Here is a 23,954-nt window from a genome sequence, read left to right on the forward strand (position 1 = left end):
TATTTTACCACTTATTCCACTTCATTATATTTAACTGCTGCAGTTACGATGCAGGGTAATGCTCTTTACACAAAACATAATGTACAGTATACAGTATATTACAAGGAGTTATATTAAAAGATCAGTCTCACTGGTCAGAGATAAGGATAGAAATCGTATTCTCGTCATAACCCAATGGAAAATTAAAAAAATTATTTGAAAATGATTTGAAGCACAGATACAAGTAACTTGTAAATGTAAGTTTTATGTTTTTTTTTTCTCTCAGACTCACAGTGAACTATAGCAGGGAGTTTTTCTGATATCACCACTGGAGGGCGCTGTGGTCCAGATGGTCCCAGCTCCAGCTTGGTTTCACACCAGTACTGGGCTCCATTATCTTCTCTACTGGGAGTGATGTTCAGACTAAAGGTCTCATTCACTGGTTTCTTCTCTTCACTGTTGGACTGTAGGTGACCCAGTGCTGTGTTTCCTCTGTAGAAGGTCACAGTGAGGTTTTGAACAGGAGCTACGTTCTGTACGCTACACTGCAGGGTGTACTGCTGATTCTCAAACATCATCCCAGTGTGGTTTACAAAGCTGATGGAGACACTTTCTGGAGGCTCTGAGAAGACAGGGAAAGAAAGAGTAACACAGATAGATGTTAGTCAGTAACTGCTGAGAGTATGAATCCATCTAACTGTGTATTTACACAAAGAGATCAAATTCTGATTGTAAATGATGCAAAATTCAGTAAAAGTCTGATGTTCTAAAGTAAGTATACTTACGATAGATGGTTATATCCAGAATGCTAAAACACTGAGCACCAGCATCATTGTTATAATAGCACACGACAAATGTGTCCCATTCAGTCAGTCTGTCAACCGTCCAGATCATCGTGGTTCCATTTTGTGTAACTTTTCCCACAGCGTGCTCCAAACCAAAAGAATCTCCACTGCAGTCCTTCTGACATACAACACATGTAACATTGGCTGGGTCACCGTACTTCACTACCAGTGCAGACGGAGTGAACACAGGACTTGTGCAGCTAAGATCTGTAAGAAACACATCCAGTGTTGTCATTTGGTAGATTAGCAGATACACTTCATACACAGTGTGCACTACTTTAGTCAGACATTACTGTATTTTTTGTATAAAATCTTGGTACATTATATGGTTCTGCTGCTCTGTGTGTGTGTATATGTTTATTTAAAATCAAACACAAAATTAATCAGCAAGATTATACAAGTAGATTCAACTTTTCAATTGGTATCAGATCATTTTGTACAAGGTTTATATATATATAATAATAATAATTTAGCATTAAGAAAGAAGAGAGATGTTGTTTGCATAGTTACACACTCTGGTGACAAATTAAAGGAAAAATCTCAACAGTTGAACCCTGCAATAAGGGGAAGTTTTGGCCCTTATGTGCACCTTTGGGGTATTTTCCTTGAGGCACAGTCAGAACAAATCAATCATAAAGTTATTCTGAGTGATCACTTGGATCCTGTTCTATCCTAATTGGTCTCTTCTAGGATGTCAGCATTTTCATATAGACGAGTCAGGGTCTCTGATTGGTTTAATGACTATAAAAAATCATGTAAATTATATGCTACAGACCTCACAGTCACTACATCTCAAATCAGTTTAACCAGTGTGCACTGTTAGCCTTTGCAGTAATTTCCATAGCTTAGTACTGCAAAATCTGGATTTCTGTTGTTTTCTGCTGTAGCTCTAAGAGTAATTACTTAAATCCTCATTCAGAGTGGATTACCATAAAATGCAATTCATTGCGAGAGTAGTATAACATATAAACTAAAATATACAGCATCATTTTTAACTTAAGGAGTAAGTTGCAGCTACACCAAAATGGAATTTCTTATATTGAACCTCATATTGTCATGATCCTGAGTCCATGACTCAGCGGTTTTGGGTTTGGTGTATTTATTGTTATTATTTGTGGGCTGTTTGGGATGGTTTGTGTTTTGGGATTTTGATACTGGGTTTCTGGGGTTGTGCTCCCTCTGTTGGTCCCTGGTGTGAGTGTTTCCCCTGTCTCGTCAGGTTAACCAGGTCCAGCTGTGTCTCCCACCTGTGTGTGATTTCCCAGTGTCCCTCTGTGTATTTATTGTGTGTGTTTGCCTTTGTTACTCGTTGCGTCGTCTGTGTTCATCACTCAGTGTCACCCTGCCTACTCTGCATTGCTCTGTGTTCCTCCTCTGTGTCACCCTGCGTGCTCTCCCTGCTGTCCTCCCTCCATGCTCAGGTTTGCTGCTCTTTGGTTTAGGTTCTCCCAGTTTAGTTCATCTTTAGTTCTGTTTTACCATCTCCACTTTTTGTTTGGTATTCATAATAAATCTCCCTCACATCTGAATAAGTACTGCATTTGAGTCCTCCCTTCCACACCTCACACGGCCGCTGCCCCGAGCCGTGACACATATATTAATAAATGTATTTGTTTATTCAAACAATGTGAAACATAATTACAGTCCACTTTGTATCAAACAACCAGTCTCACTCTTACAAAAAAGAATATTCAAGTATATTATAAGTATACTTTAAAAACTAGAAAACAAGCAAGTATACCTTTAGTTTACTTTGTATGTATGTTCTTGATTTTTTAGACCAAATTACATTTAAGCATAGTGTAAGTACAGTTAGAAGTATACAGAAAAGTATAAGTACATTTAGTCTATACTTGTAGTATAGTAGTGCTAGTAGTATACTATGTAGTATGTAGTTTATTTAAAGTATACCTGAAGTATACTTCAGGTATACTGAAGTATACTTCAGGTATAGTACAAAGAAGTACAAAGAAATACCCAGCATGCATTGCAGTGCTTTAACTGTGAAATTAAATCAACTATGAAACAAATGATTGATGTTTTAACACAAGAATCTGTCAAAAATTCTTGTGTTATGTCTTTTACCTTTTGAACAGAGTAAGTGGGGTAAATCATTAATTTAAAAAAATGAAATTGTTCAAACCGTGAGTGAAAAGGCTCAATAGTTAATAAACTTCAACTCTCAAATCATTTTCTCATCTGTTCACAATATAATTCTGGTATTTGAGTTATGAGTGTAATTCTCTGCAAAGAAAGCCTTCTGATAGTTGGAACTGTTATCTGACTGTCCGGGGAATCAAGGGATTTGTTACATGTGAAAAATAAGTTTCAACTGCATTTTAATTACTGTTTCAATCAGAAGTAACTCAAATATAAACTAAAAAGTAAATTAATAGTATACTTGTAAGGTTAGTATTGTGTTAGAGTAGAGTATATTTTAAGTATTCTCTTATAGACTGGAAAGGACATTATGCTAGTACATTTATGGTGAACAAAAGGTACATCTAAAAATTAATTTCAAGTATACTTTTATGTACTAAAACGGGGACCAATATAGTCCCAAGACGCATTATTAGTATATGTACTAGGTAAAGTATACTTGGGAAATATACTTGAAGTATACTTCATGATATGAACTTAAAGTATTTATTTTTTGTATGGCTAGCAACAAAGACTAATTGTTACATTTAGAGTAATGTTTAAAAATGACTTCATTTAGCAGGGTGTTGCTTTTTTTATCTTCTTACTTTTTAAGACACCTCTGCCTAACTACAGTGAACTAACCAAAAGTTTCGGAATATGCTCTGGTGGTCATTTTACACAAGTTCAGGTGTCACATCCATGAAACCTACACCACTAACCAGCACCAGTCCTACAACTTCACTCTAAAAAATTTATAAATTCTGGGACAAGCAGAAACTGTATTTTTAGCAGTGCATTTTGTGGCAGGCCAGACTGCTATTAAATGCACTCTCCTAAAGAAATAATTCCTTTGTAGCACCACTTCGTCTTGGTTCAGAAGAGATGTCCTGGAAATACATGATAATGTAACACAGGTGTTTATGTTTGTTCATGCTTAGCGCGTTGGGTTGTGTTTTTATAGCGATTGTTACATTTTTAAATTGTTTTTATGCTACAGGTGTGTGTAGCACTTGTTACACATCTCAATGGGAGAGCGATAGCCGACACCACACCTTCACCTGACGTACAACGTGACGTATGATGCACACGTCATGTATTCACTTTTTTGGGGATAGAAAGTATTGATCGAGGCGGTTAATGCTCCTTTCGCTGGTTGCCAAGCACCATTAAATAACAACATCTTGATCTGCTTTTCTTAGTTTTGTACGTTTAAGACGCAATTCAGACTCAAACAAAGCTGCAAAGCAGGAGACCAACATGACCATCAACTATTCTGTGCCACAGATCCAGCTCGCTGCAGCACAGAGTGATGATGAGATGGTGGAAGAACAACAGAGACAATTTACCGACCGTTAACATGTGGAACTTAGAAGTAGTCAGAGGTAACTGGATGGAGTTCAGTCAGGTTAAATGCACAGTTGATTGGATTATATCTGAAGATCGTATACTATTCGTGACAACTCTGCTAGACTCCAAATTTCTCGTACATGTGGGAGTATCTCAAAAGTAAATGAAACATCTAAACTTAACACTTTTTCCCTAAAACGGACTGACATGAGAAACATTAAAGTTGGATTGACACCAGCTAATCAGTCTGAAGGTAAGTGTTTTTTCACTTATTCAAGAGAAGTCAGAAATGCATTCTTATTACTGTTTGGTTTGATTTTTCAGCTACCCTGCCAGGTTATTATCAATCAAATGCTAAGACAAAATGTCAATAGCTATGAATGTGGAGACTCAAAAGACTAGTTAGTTAATAGTTGCTGACGGATTTATGAGACTTGACAGAAACTTGGACGTTTGCAACAGGTGAATCAGTGAACTACCGAGGTTGCGCCCAAATGCTTAAAGCTGTTAGCTGGTCAGTGTTTTCAGGTGTGCTTGTACTACCTGTACGGCTAAACCCATTTCAGCATCGAGCTCAAATATCTTTTCATTTTTGTGCACTGCTTACGGTACTTGTCTTTATTGTGCTTTTTGTCGGCACACATTTTCTGTTTATTGAAGCCTTTTGTGAATAATTTTGATCATGTAAAAACTGGGAATTGGTCCCTATTGACAATACTCTTATTTTTTATTTTTTTGCATTGCATATGTCATTTAGGAAAGGTAATTGGTCATTGAACTTTTTGCAACTATGTGTATTTGTAAATTTTGTGGCTTCCGTGCACACAAATTTATATTGTTCAGTTTGCATTTTAAAAGCCACAAACATGTAGCTAACTATACACTGTTAAAAAAAAAATCCTAGAAAAACAGTAATATTCCGGCAGCTGGGGCACCAAAATAATACCAGAAAATACCAGAAAATAACTTTCTCATAAAAATACGGTTATTTTCAGTAATGACAACACAGTTTGTTGCCCTAATTTTACATGGGATTCTGCCTTTTTCAAGTGCTTGTAAACAGTAAATTAGGAACATTTTAATGTGATTAAACAATGAAATTACCTATAAACAAGGTCAATGAATGCGGCGATATGAATAATAATACTTAAATGTACAGAAATATACAGTTAACAGTTGGTTTAAATAATAATGGATTGCATGCTCTGGGACAGACTGACAGAGGCAAGGCTGACATATCGCACCATCGGCCCCTCTGGCCATCACCAGTAGGCGGTAGTTGAAGTGTCTTGACCAAGGACACAACGACCGAGAGGGTCCGAGCCGGGGCTCGAACCGGCAACCTTCTGACTACAGGGCGAACTGCCAACTCGTGAGCCACGAGCGCCCTAAACAGCAGCAATAATAATAATAACTATTTGATGCATAAAAAGTTTATAAGAATCATTTTATATATTTTTCCATAGCATTACATTTGAATTCAACAGTTCAATCTTTCATATAATGGACACATATCTGTGAAATCATGATACATTTGTGAATGTATTTTAACAATCAAAATATGCATATGTACAGACAGATACATTTAACAAACAAGAAAATTATGTTTTATTACATTACAGTGATTTTACATTAATTTACATTTGAAATGTGAAATCACAGTCTATTTATGTAAATTTAATGATATTCTAGAAGAACAGAACAAAACTGTAAAATACACAGTAAAATACGTTTATATTAGGATTTTTTTTTTTACAGTGTAGGTTTTAATGTGGAACTGAGAACTGTCCTGCCACTTTCAGAACATTTTCTGCCTTTCATTCACATATGCCTAAGAATCACAGAACAAGAAGGGAGACCACTGAGGAGAAGTTCTATAAGTTCACTGGTTACCTCAGCTGTCAAGTTCCTGGATGTGGGTATGCTGTACAAAACTTTACAACTCTTTGTGTCCATCTCAGATTCACATCAAAGACGGGAAAAAAGTATTATGTCCCTTTGAAGATTGCTCTAAATACTTCAGTGTCCGAACATCATTTTGCAGCCATATTTCTCGAAAACATAAGTAGACAGTTCAGCAGTCAAGGCAACAAGAAATTGGGGAATTTGCCATAATACAAGGACAGGACACAGTTAATCTATTAGAAGAGAGTTGGCTTTGTGTCATTTAAAAATGCAGGCTAAAATGCTCTTACCAACCAGCACTATACAGAGCATCATAGAGGAATTTCAGGATCTTCGCAGCTGACAAACTGTCTCCATTTAATATTCCACAAGCAGAAGTGGACAAAATCAATCAAGAACTTTTTTCATAGAGGACTATATATATCTAAGACACAGTAGGTTTCCAGACAAAGCTTTAAAAGCAAAACATCACTATTTGTTAAATTATGCAGAGCTTATCCTTCACTGTGGACCATTCATTCATTTGTGGACCCTTAGGTTTGAGAGCAAGCAGTCGTATTTCAAAGCATGTACAAGAACAGTGCATAACTTTGTCAACTTATGCAAGACTCTGACTGAACGACATCAGTTACTGCCCACTCAGTGGGCCAAATGTTTCCACCTATAGTTCAAATCATTGGGGAAACAAGTGATTATAATCATGATCTTTACAATGCTGTCATTCAAGAAGCTGTGGCAAAAGCAGGCTGCACTAGTCAGAGCACTTTGGATGTGTCAGCAATTGTCTACAAAAGGTACCAAGTATGTCAAAGGCTATGTTTCCATTGTAGATGACTCTGATGATGGCTTGGTTTTTGGGAAGATAGCTGTGATACTTGTTAACGATTCTGAATTGTACTTTGTGCTCGAGTTGCATCACTCAGTACTCCTCATTGACCTTGGACTTCACTGCTTGCGTTGCCCTACAGAAAGAAGTGTGTGTGTAAATGCTGACAGTCTGATGGATTATTACCCACCACCACTTTATAACATGGCAGGCCTTTTTGTTGTCTCCCTACACCATTCAGTTTCCTCTTAATTCTTTTTCAGGGATGGAAATTGAAGAGGAACTCACAAGCCTCCTGCTGGCACTGGACAGAGAGAAAATAATCTGCATTGTAGAACATCTGACGGACGTTATTGGTGTACAACAAAAAAGTGACCTTTTGTTTGTGGAGGGGGAAGATCTCAGTAGTAATATACCTATAGCTTTTTTTGCCCCCCCCCACCCCACACCCCCACCCGCATCCCCCTCCGCGTCCATGTGCGCGCGAACGGACCTTGCGCGTGAACGGACTTTGCGCGTGAACGGACTTGCGAGTTCAGAGATCATATGTTTACATGTGTTTAATAGCGTTTTATTTAATGAAACCATTATGTGTTTTAATTAAACTCTTTTTTAAAGGATTGTATAGGTCTCGGAGTTCTGTTATTTAGACATAGATGATTTAATTTAACTAGTTTAGGGGTATTTTTCTTTAGGGCTCTGAAACACACAGGGGTGTAATAGTTTCAAACAGAAAGTTTTTTACACCTTCTAAAAACACATATTCACACACAGCATTTAATTTAACTAGTTTTAGGGGTATTTTTCTTTTTCTTTAGGGCTCTGAAACACACAGAGGGTAATAGTTTTTTTAACAGAAAGTTTTTTCCACCTTCTAAAAACACATATTCACACACAGAGGCTAATAGTTTCAAACAGAATACCACAAACAGTATGCATTCCTTTAGAAATGGGATTCTTAATTCTGCAACAGCTAGACAGAGGGGGGTTACAGTTAGACCCCCTACAGTCAGCAGAAGAGGTCATCCTTATCAAGAGCATCTCAATTGTACTGCCATAGTTTTCAATACAAACAGTCTCCTTTATCTTATGGCAGAGGTCCGGCTGTGCTAGGTCCATCGGAGCCACTATAGCTTTTATCATGCCATTACACTTTGTACTGACCATCCTCCAAACAGGCATCACCTTTGTTTACACCTTTATCTCTACATCTCAGAGGCCAGCTGAAACCAAGCCCCACACCTATATAAAAATGCCCTAAGCAGCCACACTAACCCTTTACATCGGTCATTGAGAGCATAACACTTTCGTTCATCAGCACGAGCATTTTACTTTTAATTTAACTAGTTTAGGAGCATTTTGCTTTTCTTTACCGCTCTGAAACACACAGAGGCTAATAGTTTTCAAACAGTGTCACAAATAACATGTATTCCTTTAGAAATAAACTATGATACTTCTAAAAACAAACAAACACATATTCTTTCCTCATGACTAGCCAATTCACCATTTTATTTAAATATCTGAATTTTCGGAATAATGATCCAAGCGGGACACAGAGGCTGCTAGTTTAACGCACCAGAATGCAAATATAAATAAATGCATGACTATCCTGAGAGCTAGCTGCAGCGACACCTTTCTTTCAGACGGATGCCTGGATGTGCGTTGGAGCCGACTGTGCTACCCGCACACAGCGTTTCTGACCTACGGGCGCTGCTTATACCACAGAGAAAAGCAACAATACAGCGTGTTTCTCTGCTCCAAGACATCGGCGGGCCTTTCACACGGTAAGCATGTCTGTTATACCCAGCGCATAAATGTCTGTATGTCAGTGCTGATTATACAAACCCTGTTTAAAATGTGACACATATGTTGTCCGAAAACATTTCCTCTAAATTTGCAAAGTTACTGATTTAAAAATATATTTTCGAATTTTTAGTTGCATGTCAAACACACGATAGACTCTTGAGCGTATTTATTTATATAGCTACATTCACAACGGTACAACCATGCTAAATAAAAGATGCCCAAGCACCAAAGCACTCTAATGCAAGCCTCTAAACTACATGTTGATAAGTGCATGAAGTTAACCTCTACAGCTGAAAACAGTTTGTATCCGCACTCTGAGGGTCTGCTGAATTGTTTTTAATATTGCGCTTTTTCACGAACTGCAGATGATGAATTCCTCTTTATTGGACATAATGTCCTTAAGCTATTGTTGCTCATACTTACAGAGTTCCCTAGCTACTTCTTTACTATGTCAGTAAACTTTTCGAAAAGGAAGGTGTTGTAGATTTAAAGAAACATCCTAATTGAAGCAAAGGCAAAAAATTGGAATGAATTTTATGTGACTGTTCATATTAAAGCCAACAACAAGTGAAAATCCAAAACCGACTCCAATGCTTTGTATTAATGATCTCTCTCTCTCTCTCTCTCTCTCTCTCTCTCTCTCTGTGTGTGTGTGTGTGCCCTCACAGAAGGAAGGACACAGCAGGAGCTTTTTCAAACGCGTTTCCAATCATTTTTTACAAGAAGTGTAGCTCATACGATGGTATAAATGTATTATTTGCGATACTTTATAAATATGAAACTCTAAAGATTTTGAGCTCATGCAAATTGTGAAACAAGAATCTAAATATTTTGTGTCACAATGATTTCTATAAAAGCATGTTGTTTATGGGGATAATGTAACAAATCTATTGTGGGCCCTATTAATGATCAATGGTGATTGAAGAGGAAGCTTGAACCCAGGCTCCAGACATCTTCATGACAAGCGACAGCGCAGACATCTACTAATGAGAGAACACTGTGATATGAAGCATCGTTAAAGTGTCACTTCAGTAATGTTTTTAATAGATGTCTTTAAAACACTAAACTCTAATTTCTGGGGCTTTATTTTAAGTTTACAGAATATAACATGTGGTAAGACGACGAGTTTTACTTCTCACAGGTCGTGTTATGTGTATCTATTTATCATGTATGCTACTTTGCTCTGTGGACTGTAAAATGTTTCATTGTGTTCATGAAATAAACCAGACTTTCACCGTCTGAATCTTTTACTGTTTTTTCTGCTTTTGTTCACTCCAAGTTAGACAAACCTACAGACATCCAGAGTTAACTCACTAACAATGTGGAGCAGTCTCAGTGTATTTAGCTGCTTTTTCCCTAAACACAACCAACTGAGAGAAACGCTTGTAGTCCTCACTTTGGTCATTTTGAACGTTGAAGGAGATTTGCTCCATAGACACCTCATACTAGTGTTCTATTTAAATTCAGATTCCTTTTATAGTTTGCAGTTTCTTTACTAACACATTTGTAGATAAGTTTATTGCTGAACCACACAGCTAGCAGTCTCACTCACTCTCTAGGTTTTGAAGTTTTGTGTGTGTGTAATGGTTTAGTCTATCAAACCTTACCTTTTTCTCCCCAGTATCACAACAGTATGACTCCCAAAGTACGGATCAGTAAACAATCAATGATTCTAAAGCCAGAACAGAAAGATACAGTTGGAAGATGCATGATTGCATTTTTATGACGCATAGTAAAACTACCCCCTCTTCTTCTCTGTGTTGTTGTTGTTCTCGTGTGTGTGTGTGTGTGTGTGTGTGTGTGTGTATGCCTTAGAAGTCAAATTATACATTAGCCACACTTAAAAAAAACAAAAAACATCTGAATTTCATTTAGAACTGAGATTCTAAGCTGTAAGCAGAAATCTTATGCTCAGCCACAAACATGTTTCCCCACTTTCACAATGCTGAGGTGTCAAATCCACAACCCCCAACAGATGCTTTGTTACACGCGGGTGTGAAGGGCAAGCTTTACTTACACAGCCTCACACACAGTAGATTTTTAAAGTTTTTGGGGACAATGGTTTAGCCACAGATGTAACTTCTACTTTTGATAAAGACCACTCCACCTGTTTATTTCTTAAGAAATTAAGCTCTCATTTATACATGTCTACACAATAATAGACACCGTGTGCTCTGTGACATTATAGTCTTCTACTTCAGCGTTCATTGGTTTGCATTTTAAACTCCCAGCCTTTCAGGTTGTTATGAACGACTTATATTTCTAACATTTTGTGATATAAAAGTGAACCATGTGGGTGTTTTTAATTTTCTGTGTGACGGAATGACTTAAGACACGAGTTATTTAAACAATTCTAAATGAAAGTGTGATGGTCATAGTACTTTATGCTGGGCCAAATATGTTAAGGATAATGTTTATCAATGTAAAATTGCAAAGAACCTTTGAATAGATTATAACATTTTTGTAAACAGTTACCTCAGAACCTGTACTGTCAGCCCTATGTATGTATGTAAGGTGAAACTTTCCACAGTACTTACACTTAAGTAACTAAACACATAAAGTCACCCTTTACCAATAATCCACTGCTCCTTGAAAAAAGTAGCACAAACAGACAACTGACTCAGCAATGATGAGTAGAGCTACCCTGAGGCCGAGACTCAAGCAGAAGAAAATTAAAAGTTTTGGTTTTTGCGGCTCGAAAAATTAAAGAAAGTATGTTTAATAATTCAACAAGACCTACACTTTCAACACACGTACATTCAAATTTTGGATCAGACTAACATCGATGTTGTTCAATAGTTTTTATCCGTTCAAAAAACAAGCCATTTTTTACGGCTTTTTAATGTTTTCCAGCTGATAAGGAGAATGAGTGCATTTCATCAAATGGGCGTCCAAAGGCTTTAAACATCCGCTTTGTCTGTAAAGACAGTATCAAACTACAGAGCATTGTTTTTACTAAAATTCAACATTTTCAGATGAAAATTTGGCTGCTTTTTTCACTGTAACACCCCCCTCAATGCCATTTTTAGGATATTCTCGGTGATCCCATTTTTATCATATTTATGCTTTTGGGACTGAGGGTATCTAATACGTACGTCGTCACAGTGTATTGTACTACCAACTGTGAGGGCTCTGCTTTTGCTTTGAGCAGACTGTTTTTTATTTTGTCTCCTGAGTGTGTGTTTTTCAAACGAGATCCTCCTCCTCAGTTTGATTTTGTTACCACAAACTTTGTGTAAAGTTCACAACAGAGGTAAAGAGATTTAAACATCCCAGTTTAAGGAGGCAGGGGTTGGACCAGCTGCACAGGGCAGGTGAAACAGAGAGTGTCAGGGGAGATGTGCAACAGAAGCAGAGGGAACATTTTACAAGATGATAAATGGCACATTTAGGTGATTAAGGATTTGTTGACAAGATTAAAAGACACGGCCGTCAGAGTTCAACAACATTACAGTTTGATTAAATAAAAAGTTTTAAACTACACAAGGTTCATTTTCTCCTCTGATAGTAATCATATTAAACATGTCAAGAAAGAAAGAGTACAAAGAAAAATAGTAAATGTGTGTCTAATTCAACTCTTCCTGTGAACCTTATATGGTGAACCTTATATGGTGATGGCCAGAGGGGGCCGATGGCGCGATATGGCAGCCTAGCCTCTGTCAGCCTGCCCCAGGGCAGCTGTGGCTACAACAGTAAAACCGAACATATTAAGGGATGATATAATAATGATAATAATAATAATAATGGATTTCATATAGCGCTTTTCAAGGCACCCAAATTGATTTACAATGCCACTATTCATTCACTCTCACATTCACACACAGGTGGCGGCAAGCTACTGTTGTAGCCACAGCTGCCCTGGGGCAGGCTGACAGAGGCTAGGCTGCCATATCGCGCCATCGGCCCCCTCTGGCCATCACCATATAAGGTTCACCATATAAGGTTCACAGGAAGAGTTGAATTAGACACACATTTACTATTTTTCTTTGTACTCTTTCTTTCTTGACATGTTTAATATGATTACTATCAGAGGAGAAAATGAACCTTGTGTAGTTTAAAACTTTTTATTTAATCAAACTGTAATGTTGTTGAACTCTGACGGCCGTGTCTTTTAATCTTGTCAACAAATCCTTAATCTCCTAAATGTGCCATTTATCATCTTGTAAAATGTTCCCTCTGCTTCTGTTGCACATCTCCCCTGACACTCTCTACTTCACCTGCCCTGCGCAGCTGGTCCAACCCCTGCCTCCTTAAACTGGGATGTTTAAATCTCTTTACCTCTGTTGTGAACTTTACACAAAGTTTGTGGTAACAAAATCAAACTGAGGAGGAGGATCCCGTTTGAAAAACACACACTCAGGAGACAAAATAAAAAACAGTCTGCTCAAAGCAAAAGCAGAGCCCTCACAGTTGGTAGTACAATACACTGTGACGACGTACGTATTAGATACCCTCAGTCCCAAAAGCATAAATATGATAAAAATGGGATCACCGAGAATATCCTAAAAATGGCATTGAGGGGGGTGTTACAGTGAAAAAAGCAGCCAAATTTTCATCTGAAAATGTTGAATTTTAGTAAAAACAATGCTCTGTAGTTTGATACTGTCTTTACAGACAAAGCGGATGTTTAAAGCCTTTGGACGCGCATTTGATGAAATGCACTCATTCTCCTTATCAGCTGGAAACATTAAAGCCGTAAAATGGCTTTTTTGAACGGATAAAAACTATTGAACAACATCGATGTTAGTCTGATCCAAAATTTGAATGTACGCGTGTTGAAGGTGCTGGTCTTGTTGAATTATTAAACATACTTTCTTTAATTTTTCGAGCCGCAAAAACCAAAACTTTTAATTTTCTTCTGCTTGAGTCTCGGCCTCGGGGTAGCTCTACTCATCATTGCTGAGTCAGTTGTCTGTTTGTGCTACTTTTTTCAAGGAGCAGTGGATTATTGGTAAAGGGTGACTTTATGTGTTTAGTTACTTAAGTGTAAGTACTGTGGAAAGTTTCACCTTACATACATAGGGCTGACAGTACAGCTTCTGAGGTAACTGTTTACAAAATGTTATAATCTATTCAAAGGTTCTTTGCAATTTTACATTGATAAACATTATCCTTAACATATTTGGCCCACATAAAGTACTATGACCATCACACTTTCATTTAGAATTGTTTAAATAACTCGTGTCTTAAGTCATTCCGTCACACAGAAAATTTAAAAAAACCCACATGGTTCACTTTTATATCACAAAATGTTAGAAATATAAGTCGTTCATAACAACCTGAAAGGCTGGGAGTTTAAAATGCAAACCAATGAACGCTGAAGTAGAAGACTATAATGTCACAGAGCACACGGTGTCTATTATTGTGTAGACATGTATAAATGAGAGCTTAATAAAGATGCTTAATTTCTTAGGAAATAAACAGGTGGAGTGATCTTTATCAAAAGTAGAAGTTACATCTGTGGCTAAACCACTGTCCCCAAAAACTTTAAAAATCTACTGTGTGTGAGGCTGTGTGAGTAAAGCTTGCCCTTCACACCCGCGTGTAACAAAGCATCTGTTGGGGGTTGTGGATTTGACACCTCAGCATTGTGAAAGTGGGGAAACATGTTTGTGGCTGAGCATAAGATTTCTGCTTACAACTTAGAATCTCAGTTCTAAATGAAATTCAGATGTTTTTTGTTTTTTTAAGTGTGGCTAATGTATAATTTGACTTCTAAGGCACACACACACACACACACACACACACACACACGAGAACAACAACAACACAGAGAAGAAGGGGGGGTAGTTTTACTATGCGTCATAAAAATGCAATCATGCATCTTCCAACTGTATCTTTCTGTTCTGGCTTTAGAATCATTGATTGTTTACTGATCCGTACTTTGGGAGTCATACTGTTGTGATACTGGGGAGAAAAAGGTAAGGTTTGATAGACTAAACCATTACACACACACAAAACTTCAAAACCTAGAGAGTGAGTGAGACTGCTAGCTGTGTGGTTCAGCAATAAACTTATCTACAAATGTGTTAGTAAAGAAACTGCAAACTATAAAAGTAATCTGAATTTAAATAGAACACTAGTATGAGGTGTCTATGGAACAAATCTCCTTCAACGTTCAAAATGACCAAAGTGAGGACTACAAGCGTTTCTCTCAGTTGGTTGTGTTTAGGGAAAAAGCAGCTAAATACACTGAGACTGCTCCACATTGTTAGTGAGTTAACTCTGGATGTCTGTAGGTTTGTCAAACTTGGAGTGAACAAAAGCAGAAAAAACAGTAAAAGATTCAGACGGTGAAAGTCTGGTTTATTTTATGAACACAATGAAACATTTTACAGTCCACAGAGCAAAGTAGCATACATGATAAATAGATACACATAACACGACCTGTGAGAAGTAAAACTCGTCGTCTTACCACATGTTATATTCTGTAAACTTAAAATAAAGCCCCAGAAATTAGAGTTTAGTGTTTTAAAGACATCTATTAAAAACATTACTGAAGTGACACTTTAACGATGCTTCATATCACAGTGTTCTCTCATTAGTAGATGTCTGCGCTGTCGCTTGTCATGAAGATGTCCGGAGCCTGGGTTCAAGCTTCCTCTTCAATCACCATTGATCATTAATAGGGCCACAATAGATTTGTTACATTATCCCCATAAACAACATGCTTTTATAGAAATCACTGTGACACAAAATATTTAGATTCTTGTTTCACAATTTGCATGAGCTCAAAATCTTTAGAGTTTCATATTTATAAAGTATCGCAAATAATACAATAATACCATTGTATGAGCTACACTTCTTGTAAAAATGATTGGAAACGCGTTTGAAAAAGCTCCTGCTGTGACCTTCCTTCTGTGAGGGCACACACACTCACACTCACACACACACACCCAGAGAGAGAGAGAGAGAAGAGAGAGAGGGGGAGATCATTAATACAAAGGATTGGAGTCGGTTTTGGATTTTCACTTGTTGTTGGCTTTAATATGAACAGTCACATAAAATTCATTCCAATTTTTTGCCTTTGCTTCAATTAGGATGTTTCTTTAAATCTACAACACCTTCCTTTTCGAAAAGTTTACTGACATAGTAAAGAAGTAGCTAGGGAACTCTGTAAGTATGAGCAACAATAGCTTAAGGACATTATGTCCAATAAAGAGGAATTCATCATCTGCAGTTCGTGAAAAAGCGCAATATTAAAAACAATTCAGTAGGCCCTCAGAGTGCGGATACAAACTGTTTTCAGCTGTAGAGGTTAACTTCATGCACTTATCAACATGTAGTTTAGAGGCTTGCATTAGAGTGCTTTGGTGCTTGGGCATCTTTTATTTAGCATGGTTGTACCATTGTGAATGTAGCTATATAAATAAATACGCTCAAGAGTCTATCGTGTGTTTGTCATGCAACTAAAAATTCGAAAATATATTTTTAAATCAGTAACTTTGCAAATTTAGAGGATTTGTTTTCGGACAACATATGTGTCACATTTTAAACAGGGTTTGTATAATCAGCACTGACATACAGACATTTATGCGCTGGGTATAACAGACATGCTTACCGTGTGAAAGGCCCCCCGATGTCTTGGAGCAGAGAAACACGCTGTATTGTTGCTTTTCTCTGTTGTATAAGCAGCGCCCGTAGGTCAGAAACGCTGTGTGCGGGTAGCACAGTCGGCTCCAACGCACATCCAGGCATCCGTCTGAAAGAAAGGTGTCGCTGCAGCTAGCTCTCAGGATAGTCATGCATTTATTTATATTTGCATTCTGGTGCGTTAAACTAGCAGCCTCTGTGTCCCGCTTGGATCATTATTCCGAAAATTCAGATATTTAAATAAAATGGTGAATTGGCTAGTCATGAGGAAAGAATATGTGTTTGTTTGTTTTTAGAAGTATCATAGTTTATTTCTAAAGGAATACATGTTATTTGTGACACTGTTTGAAAACTATTAGCCTCTGTGTGTTTCAGAGCGGTAAAGAAAAGCAAAATGCTCCTAAACTAGTTAAATTAAAAGTAAAATGCTCGTGCTGATGAACGAAAGTGTTATGCTCTCAATGACCGATGTAAAGGGTTAGTGTGGCTGCTTAGGGCATTTTTATATAGGTGTGGGGCTTGGTTTCAGCTGGCCTCTGAGATGTAGAGATAAAGGTGTAATGGCATGATAAAAGCTATAGTGGCTCCGATGGACCTAGCACAGCCGGACCTCTGCCATAAGATAAAGGAGACTGTTTGTATTGAAAACTATGGCAGTACAATTGAGATGCTCTTGATAAGGATGACCTCTTCTGCTGACTGTAGGGGGTCTAACTGTAACCCCCCTCTGTCTAGCTGTTGCAGAATTAAGAATCCCATTTCTAAAGGAATGCATACTGTTTGTGGTATTCTGTTTGAAACTATTAGCCTCTGTGTGTGAATATGTGTTTTTAGAAGGTGGAAAAAACTTTCTGTTAAAAAAACTATTACCCTCTGTGTGTTTCAGAGCCCTAAAGAAAAAGAAAAATACCCCTAAAACTAGTTAAATTAAATGCTGTGTGTGAATATGTGTTTTTAGAAGGTGTAAAAAACTTTCTGTTTGAAACTATTACACCCCTGTGTGTTTCAGAGCCCTAAAGAAAAATACCCCTAAACTAGTTAAATTAAATCATCTATGTCTAAATAACAGAACTCCGAGACCTATACAATCCTTTAAAAAAGAGTTTAATTAAAACACATAATGGTTTCATTAAATAAAACGCTATTAAACACATGTAAACATATGATCTCTGAACTCGCAAGTCCGTTCACGCGCAAAGTCCGTTCACGCGCAAGGTCCGTTCGCGCGCACATGGACGCGGAGGGGGATGCGGGTGGGGTGTGGGGGGGGGGGGGGGGGGGCAAAAAAAGCTATAGGTATATTACTACTGATCTCAAACCCTTTCTTACACCAATTCAAACTACTTCTTGCATTTAAAGGAGGTTTGTGTAAGTTCTGTACCACTCACAGACTCATAGACTTGAGTCTATGATTTGAAGGTCACTCATAGACTTATATGTCACCGTTTAGCTTTTTTTTTTCTTCACCATACCATTCTACACATGTACTTAGACAGTATGATATTGAAGAGCCTTTTGGGGCTCACATTGTCTGGTAGTTAATTAACATGGAAAACATCAACAAAAGTAGACACTGAATCTAACACCATTAATCTTTCATTGGTAGTCGTAGTACTAAGTGTGGACATTGTGACAACTGTAAAACATAGTGTATTTTTCAATGTATTTTTCAACTTTTCAATCCAAGTCCTTGAGTTTGTAGTTGCAGTCCTGGGATTGATTCTTTTCATCTTCAGACAAGGTCCCCAAAACTGCCTTTCTGTTACTACTCAATTCTGATTGCAGGGTTCATCTTTTAGTGAGGACATATTTGTTGAAATAGCCATATAAAGTAGCTTTTCCAATGATCTCTCTTTTTTGTTTTAGATGGCCACAGACTAGAGAACCTGAATGACACCATTACTCTGGAGCTTTGCCCTGCTGCATCAGCTGAAACATCAAGCCATCCACCTCACCCCTCCTCCTCCACGTTCACCACTACGTACAACCATTACTCCAGCTCTTGGGTCTCACACTTACAGATTCCTTGGGAAAGATTTCCAGACTCCGACTGTCGCATGCAATCACAAGAGGAGACAGAGCTCATCCAGAGGACAGGAGAAGTATGGTTAGAATTGTTGTGGAGGCCATGCAAGTTCACTGCAGAAACCCTAAACGTGCATCTTGTGAAGAGGTTGCTAAAATCATTGTAAACAGATACCCTCAAACATTTGCAGATTTTACTGAAAAGGGAGAAAGACTGGGTTGTGAACATTATTCACTACTAAGAAGCATCAAATCTAGAGTTGAACATGTTAATCGAGATAATACAACACATAGACTTTGTCAAACAAAGAGAACCTGGAATGAGGAAGACTGCAGTCCCAACAGTAATGCAACCCCACCTAAAAAAGTTAGATGCCTTGTTGATAGCTATGGTTGTATTAATTGGCAGCCAGTCGAACTTCCTGAGGGGGAAACGCCAGCTTCTTTAGAGGAAAAGAAAGACATCCTGTTCACAAGGACCTGGAGCTGTGGAGAGACCTGATGTGGATGACTTCATGTGCCTCACATATATTTCTCAGCGGCAGCTTATCAACAGTTGTCCCTCAATTTCAGTAGCTGAAATTCAGGAGCAGTGGCCATTCTTGTTTACTCGGAAAGGTCTTTCAAACCACTTTCACAAACCCACAGGTATTGATATCAGTGAGCGCTTAAGTCAGGCCCTCATAACCAAAGGCAGAAGGATTATTAACTATTTCTCCACCAAGAAGCTCAAATGGAACCTTGGTATAAGGACACTTCTCCAGCAGATAGAAAGTGAGGAAGTTTTGACCAATAACAAGGTTGGCAGAGCAGCCATACTTCTCATGATGAAGTATTACAAGGAAAACGAAGACTCCCTCTTTGTCTTGGCAGATGTAAGCCTCTTTCATACAGCTCTATGTTTAATGCTGTTGCTTGCTGTCCTGTTTTTTTTTCTTTTCGTTACATAAAATGTCTTGGTCCTTTTTCTGGCAGGAAACATCTACCAGGATGTCCCTTGAAGCAGAGAGCAACCTGCCAATCACCCCAAGGCTGATTATACTTGGTAAGAAGTCATTTATGAAATAGAGCTGATTAGACCATATTAAAATTTCTGTTTGGCACAGGAGCTTTTCATGGACACAGGTATCCAGTCTTTGTTTATTTAGCTCACATTTCTGTAATTTCCTTTATAAACCAAGGTTGTTGGACATGTGTCTCAGTGAATCCAGCAAGGTAACAATATCAAATTTCACATTACATATTACTGATCAACATAGTAGTCTAGCTACACCAACAGCAGAAATACTGAAGTCAATACTGTAAAGTTTAACAGCGGCACAAACTATAAACTCCAAAATAACCATACAGTTGATTCATCTCTGGTAATTTAATTGGGCTGATTCTTTGTTAAGCGTGTTTAATGTGCAGAATAATTCCCAATTATGTACAATTATACATAAGGCCATTAATAATTAACTGTACGTAGCTATTTGCTTCATGATTATCTAGACAGTGTGAAGAAGTGAAGTATTGAAATTATTTTATGTTGCATAACGACAATGTTGCCCCTATACAGGACAAAGTTTAATTACCGCCACCTGCTGGATGGTGAGTGCAGAGGGGCGTGTAATTGTTGAGCTGGACAAAGAGAACACCTTTGCTGATGCGATGTCAGTCTTCTTTGGTTCATTCTGTGTATTGAACCTGGAATACCAGGAGTCAGCGTGTGCAACATTGGAACTGATTCAGAGATATGTTTGAACAGTCAGCTAATTGTGATAGATGATGAATGAATTATCCCTAACTAGGTCGTTTTTTTTCACATAATTCAATTCAATTCAATTCAATTTTATTTATATAGCGCCAAATCACAACAAAAGTCGCCTCAAGGTGCTTTATATTGTACAGTAGATAGCACAATAATAAATACAGAGAAAAACCCAACAATCATATGACCCCCTATGAGCAAGCACTTTGGCGACAGTGGGAAGGAAAAACTCCCTTTTAACAGGAAGAAACCTCCAGCAGAACCAGGCTCAGGGAGGGGCGGGGCCATCTGCTGCGACCGGTTGGGGTGAAAGAAGGAAAACAGGATAAAGACATGCTGTGGAAGAGAGACAGAGAATAATAACAGATATGATTCGATGCAGAGAGGTCTGTTAACACATAGTGAGTGAGAAAGGTGACTGGAAGGGAAAAACTCAATGCATCATGGGAATCCCCGGCAGCCTACGTCTATTGCAGCATAACTAAGGGAGGATTCAGGGTCACCTGGTCCAGCCCTAACTATATGCTTTAGCAAAAAGGAAAGTTTTAAGCCTAATCTTGAAAGTAGAGATAGTGTCTGTCTCCCGAATCCAAACTGGAAGCTGGTTCCACAGAAGAGGGGCCTGAAAACTGAAGGCTCTCCCTCCCATTCTACTTTTAAATACTCTAGGAACAACAAGTAGGCCTGCGGAGCGAGAGCGAAGTGCTCTAATAGGGTGATATGGCACTACGAGGTCATTAAGATAAGATGGGGCCTGATTATTTAAGACCTTGTATGTGAGGAGCAGGATTTTGAATTCAAAACATAACAACTCAATTTTACTGTATGTTACTGTTTATTGTGGCATGCTTTAAGGTTTTTTTGTAAGGATAAACCCTGAAGAGGGAACAAAATGTACCTCCAAGGTTGGGACAAGCAGAAAGACTGGGACCACTGTGAAGTGAAAGGTTGTTCACATTAACCCTCATGTCACAACTTTCCTCCAGTGGCTTACTGAATTTGAGCGGAAAACTTCAAATTAGGTAACTGTTGTTGCCATTTATAGTGAATTTCTTGTATAATTTAAGTGAACAATGTGTTGTTACCTGTGTCTCCACAGATGATCCATGGCCCATGCTTTCTGGACATTTACACAAGACGAACAACAATGAAGACAAGCTCTCTCGCCATCTTGCAAGACGCTGTCTCTGTCCAATAGGTTTTTTGAGTGCAACAGTTTTGATTTTTTTTTCCTTCTTTTACCAGTTTGTTAAAATTTATTTCAGGTACTTACACTTTTATTGTCACGTGTATTGGCTCACCCTACAAATCAATGAACTCAGTCCACAAAGCAAGGTCAGGGTTCAGTGCAGGTCAGTCAAGTTCCTTCACACCACACATGCTCATCCATGTCCTTGTGGACCCTGCTTTGTGCATTGATTTGGTAGTGTGAGCCAGTATTTTGGACAAGGTGTATATAGAGGCAGAAGTGTGGGGCTTGATGTTCTATTCATTTCACTTCAGTTTATTTTTATGGTGCCAACGATGCCATCACTTGAGCATATGTTGTCTGTTATGATATGGATATGACATAGCTACTATCGTTATTGTTTGTACAACTATCTGAGAAAATACATGGGTTAAATGGTTTAGTAAAAACAAGTGCTTCCTCAAACAAAATATGTTTTCAGTTCTTTTCGGTTTTTGATTTCGGAAATATGTATTTCTGCAGAGGAAAATCAGAACAGAAATAAAAAGTGGTGTAAAGCACATGAATTATATTGTGTGTGTGTGTGTGTGTGTGTGTGTGTGTGTGTGTGTGTGTATACACATTTTTATTATTATTTTTTTTTTGGAACCCTTAGGTCTCTTACAGTATGTTACCGTTTCCTGAAATTACGGTAACACGTCGTAATTACGACGTGTTAAATAGTAAATGACCGCCTGTAGGAACACGGTATCCTCTAGCAGAGATGAATATTTTTGGTACGTGATAACAGTAAGTTACTGGTAAATATATTGCAGTTTGTTACCTTGTAGCGGGCTTACAGTGACATACCGTGAATAAACGGTAGTATACCAATTTCTTAATCACAGTATCATGTTACTTTGTTGGCGTAATTTACGACATAACGACATATCTCCCTGGCGTCACTGGCGCCATGGGATACCGTAAAAAAGGCTACGGTGCGTTACCATAATTTGTCCAAGAGTATTATACCACAACAGCAAAAAACGGTATCATCCTGCAGAACGGTAAGCTACCGTAACACGGCGTCACGGTGTGACGCTGGCAACTGTGACGCCAGTATGATACCGTGAAGTGGAGATGAAAAGTCAGTGTGGGTTAGCGTGACCAGATCTAGATGTTTGAAAAAGAGTAACTGTAACTGTGGAGGTTACAGGCTACTATAGTTTATTTGAATGAAGTTTTCCTAACTCTCCTGCTAAGCAAATACATTCATCACAAATGGAAACTGTCTGACAGTCTTTATAGGAAAGCTACTTTCGGCTGCTCCCAACAACAGATCAGCACAGCGGGAAGCTTGATGAAGTTTGATGTGGCAGATTTTTAGGTCCGATGCCATCCGGACACAGTCCCAAATGGATCAAAGCGGAGAACTCGTAAATCACTGCGCCATGGAGCCACTTTGTAATACGTTTTTATCGCTCTAGTTTATACACTGTCTGGTTTCTCAGCCACCACCAAAACACCAAATGAAGGAACAGCTTTAGGAAGAATGCTTTTCCATCGGTAGAGGGGTCTTTGGAGGTCGATTCTGAGAAGCACTTAAGCTTTGCTAGTAAAACTTTATGTTGATTTCTTTAATCCCCCCCCCCCATTTATTTAATAACATGAGACATAATGAAATAATTAAATGTCTAAGTCTCATAATAAAAACACGAAGGGTCAAACTGTTGTATTACTTTGAAGCAGCAACACTCTACCCAAAGCAACCCCCACCCCCCAAAAAACTACGGGAAAAATCTGTGAGCAAACAGATAACGGGACACTTACCAAAGGTGGACACACGGACGTCTCGGAAGGAGATCATCAAAGAAATAATGAGGAAAAGGTAACAGGAAAGCATCGTGTCCGGATAGTTTCGTTGAGAAAACGAAAAAAATGTTTGTTAATAAAAAATCTCCGAGCCCAAAGTTTGTTTGCCAGATGGTGTCTGTAATGAACTGAGAGCAGAAAAGATAGCAACATGGAGGCCCAGTCTCTTTTATAAGCTGTGGGCGGGGATCAGCGGGCTGGTCTTCTCTTTGGGAAAGTGAAATCGAAAATGTAATATTCTGTTCTCAAGCTTATGAATAACGTATTCTTAATCTGCTTCGTGAGCCACCATTTTCTTTATTGCCGCTTGTCACTACCCGTGTTGTGCCCAAAAGTGATTGCCTGCCAAAAACTGATTTCCAATGTTTCTGTGTATTTTTTATGTGTAATATCTTTACGTATCTTCGTAAATAGACTTCGGTGAACAGGGTTTACAAAGGGGTTATATATAGAATTAAAAAATTATCTGTTTTTCAAGTATCTTTACAACTCTGTGTTATTGTACTTACATTATAACCAATCCGGTCCTTTATCCCCACTTAAAATATTTTTACTGAACTATTGCCATTTCTTCTGGCAATAGTTCTTTGCCAGCTTACTCTTACAAAAAACATTTTTAATGTTAATGAGATTTTTTTTAACTGCATAAATAAAGGTTATATAAAAGTCACTGCCAAAAACTGATTGTGGCTTCTA

General features: G+C 38.2%; 1 protein-coding gene and 1 long non-coding RNA gene across 4 annotated transcripts in view; one reads left to right on the forward strand and one right to left on the reverse strand.

Moving 5' to 3' along the window:
* LOC109200203 (hemicentin-2-like) overlaps positions 1-23,449 on the reverse strand; it is a 48,186-nt gene extending 24,737 nt beyond the window's left edge. For all 3 annotated transcript variants that reach the window (XM_019355696.2, XM_019355698.2, XM_019355699.2), the window contains exons 1-3: positions 23,217-23,449; positions 765-1,031; positions 272-601 (exon numbers count right to left, since the gene is read on the reverse strand). In XM_019355696.2, the coding sequence (XP_019211241.1) occupies positions 272-601; positions 765-1,031; positions 23,217-23,289 (670 nt within the window). In that variant the 5' untranslated portion in view covers positions 23,290-23,449. The remainder of the gene's footprint in view (positions 1-271; positions 602-764; positions 1,032-23,216) is intronic.
* Positions 21,181-21,969, forward strand: LOC112845063 (uncharacterized). Its single transcript, XR_003217867.1, has 2 exons — positions 21,181-21,240; positions 21,318-21,969. It is a non-coding gene; the product is annotated as an uncharacterized LOC112845063 (long non-coding RNA).
* Positions 23,450-23,954: the final 505 nt, after the last annotated feature.

The sequence above is a fragment of the Oreochromis niloticus genome, unplaced genomic scaffold (assembly GCF_001858045.2).
Source record: "Oreochromis niloticus isolate F11D_XX unplaced genomic scaffold, O_niloticus_UMD_NMBU tig00002736_pilon, whole genome shotgun sequence".
NCBI lineage: Eukaryota > Metazoa > Chordata > Actinopteri > Cichliformes > Cichlidae > Oreochromis > Oreochromis niloticus.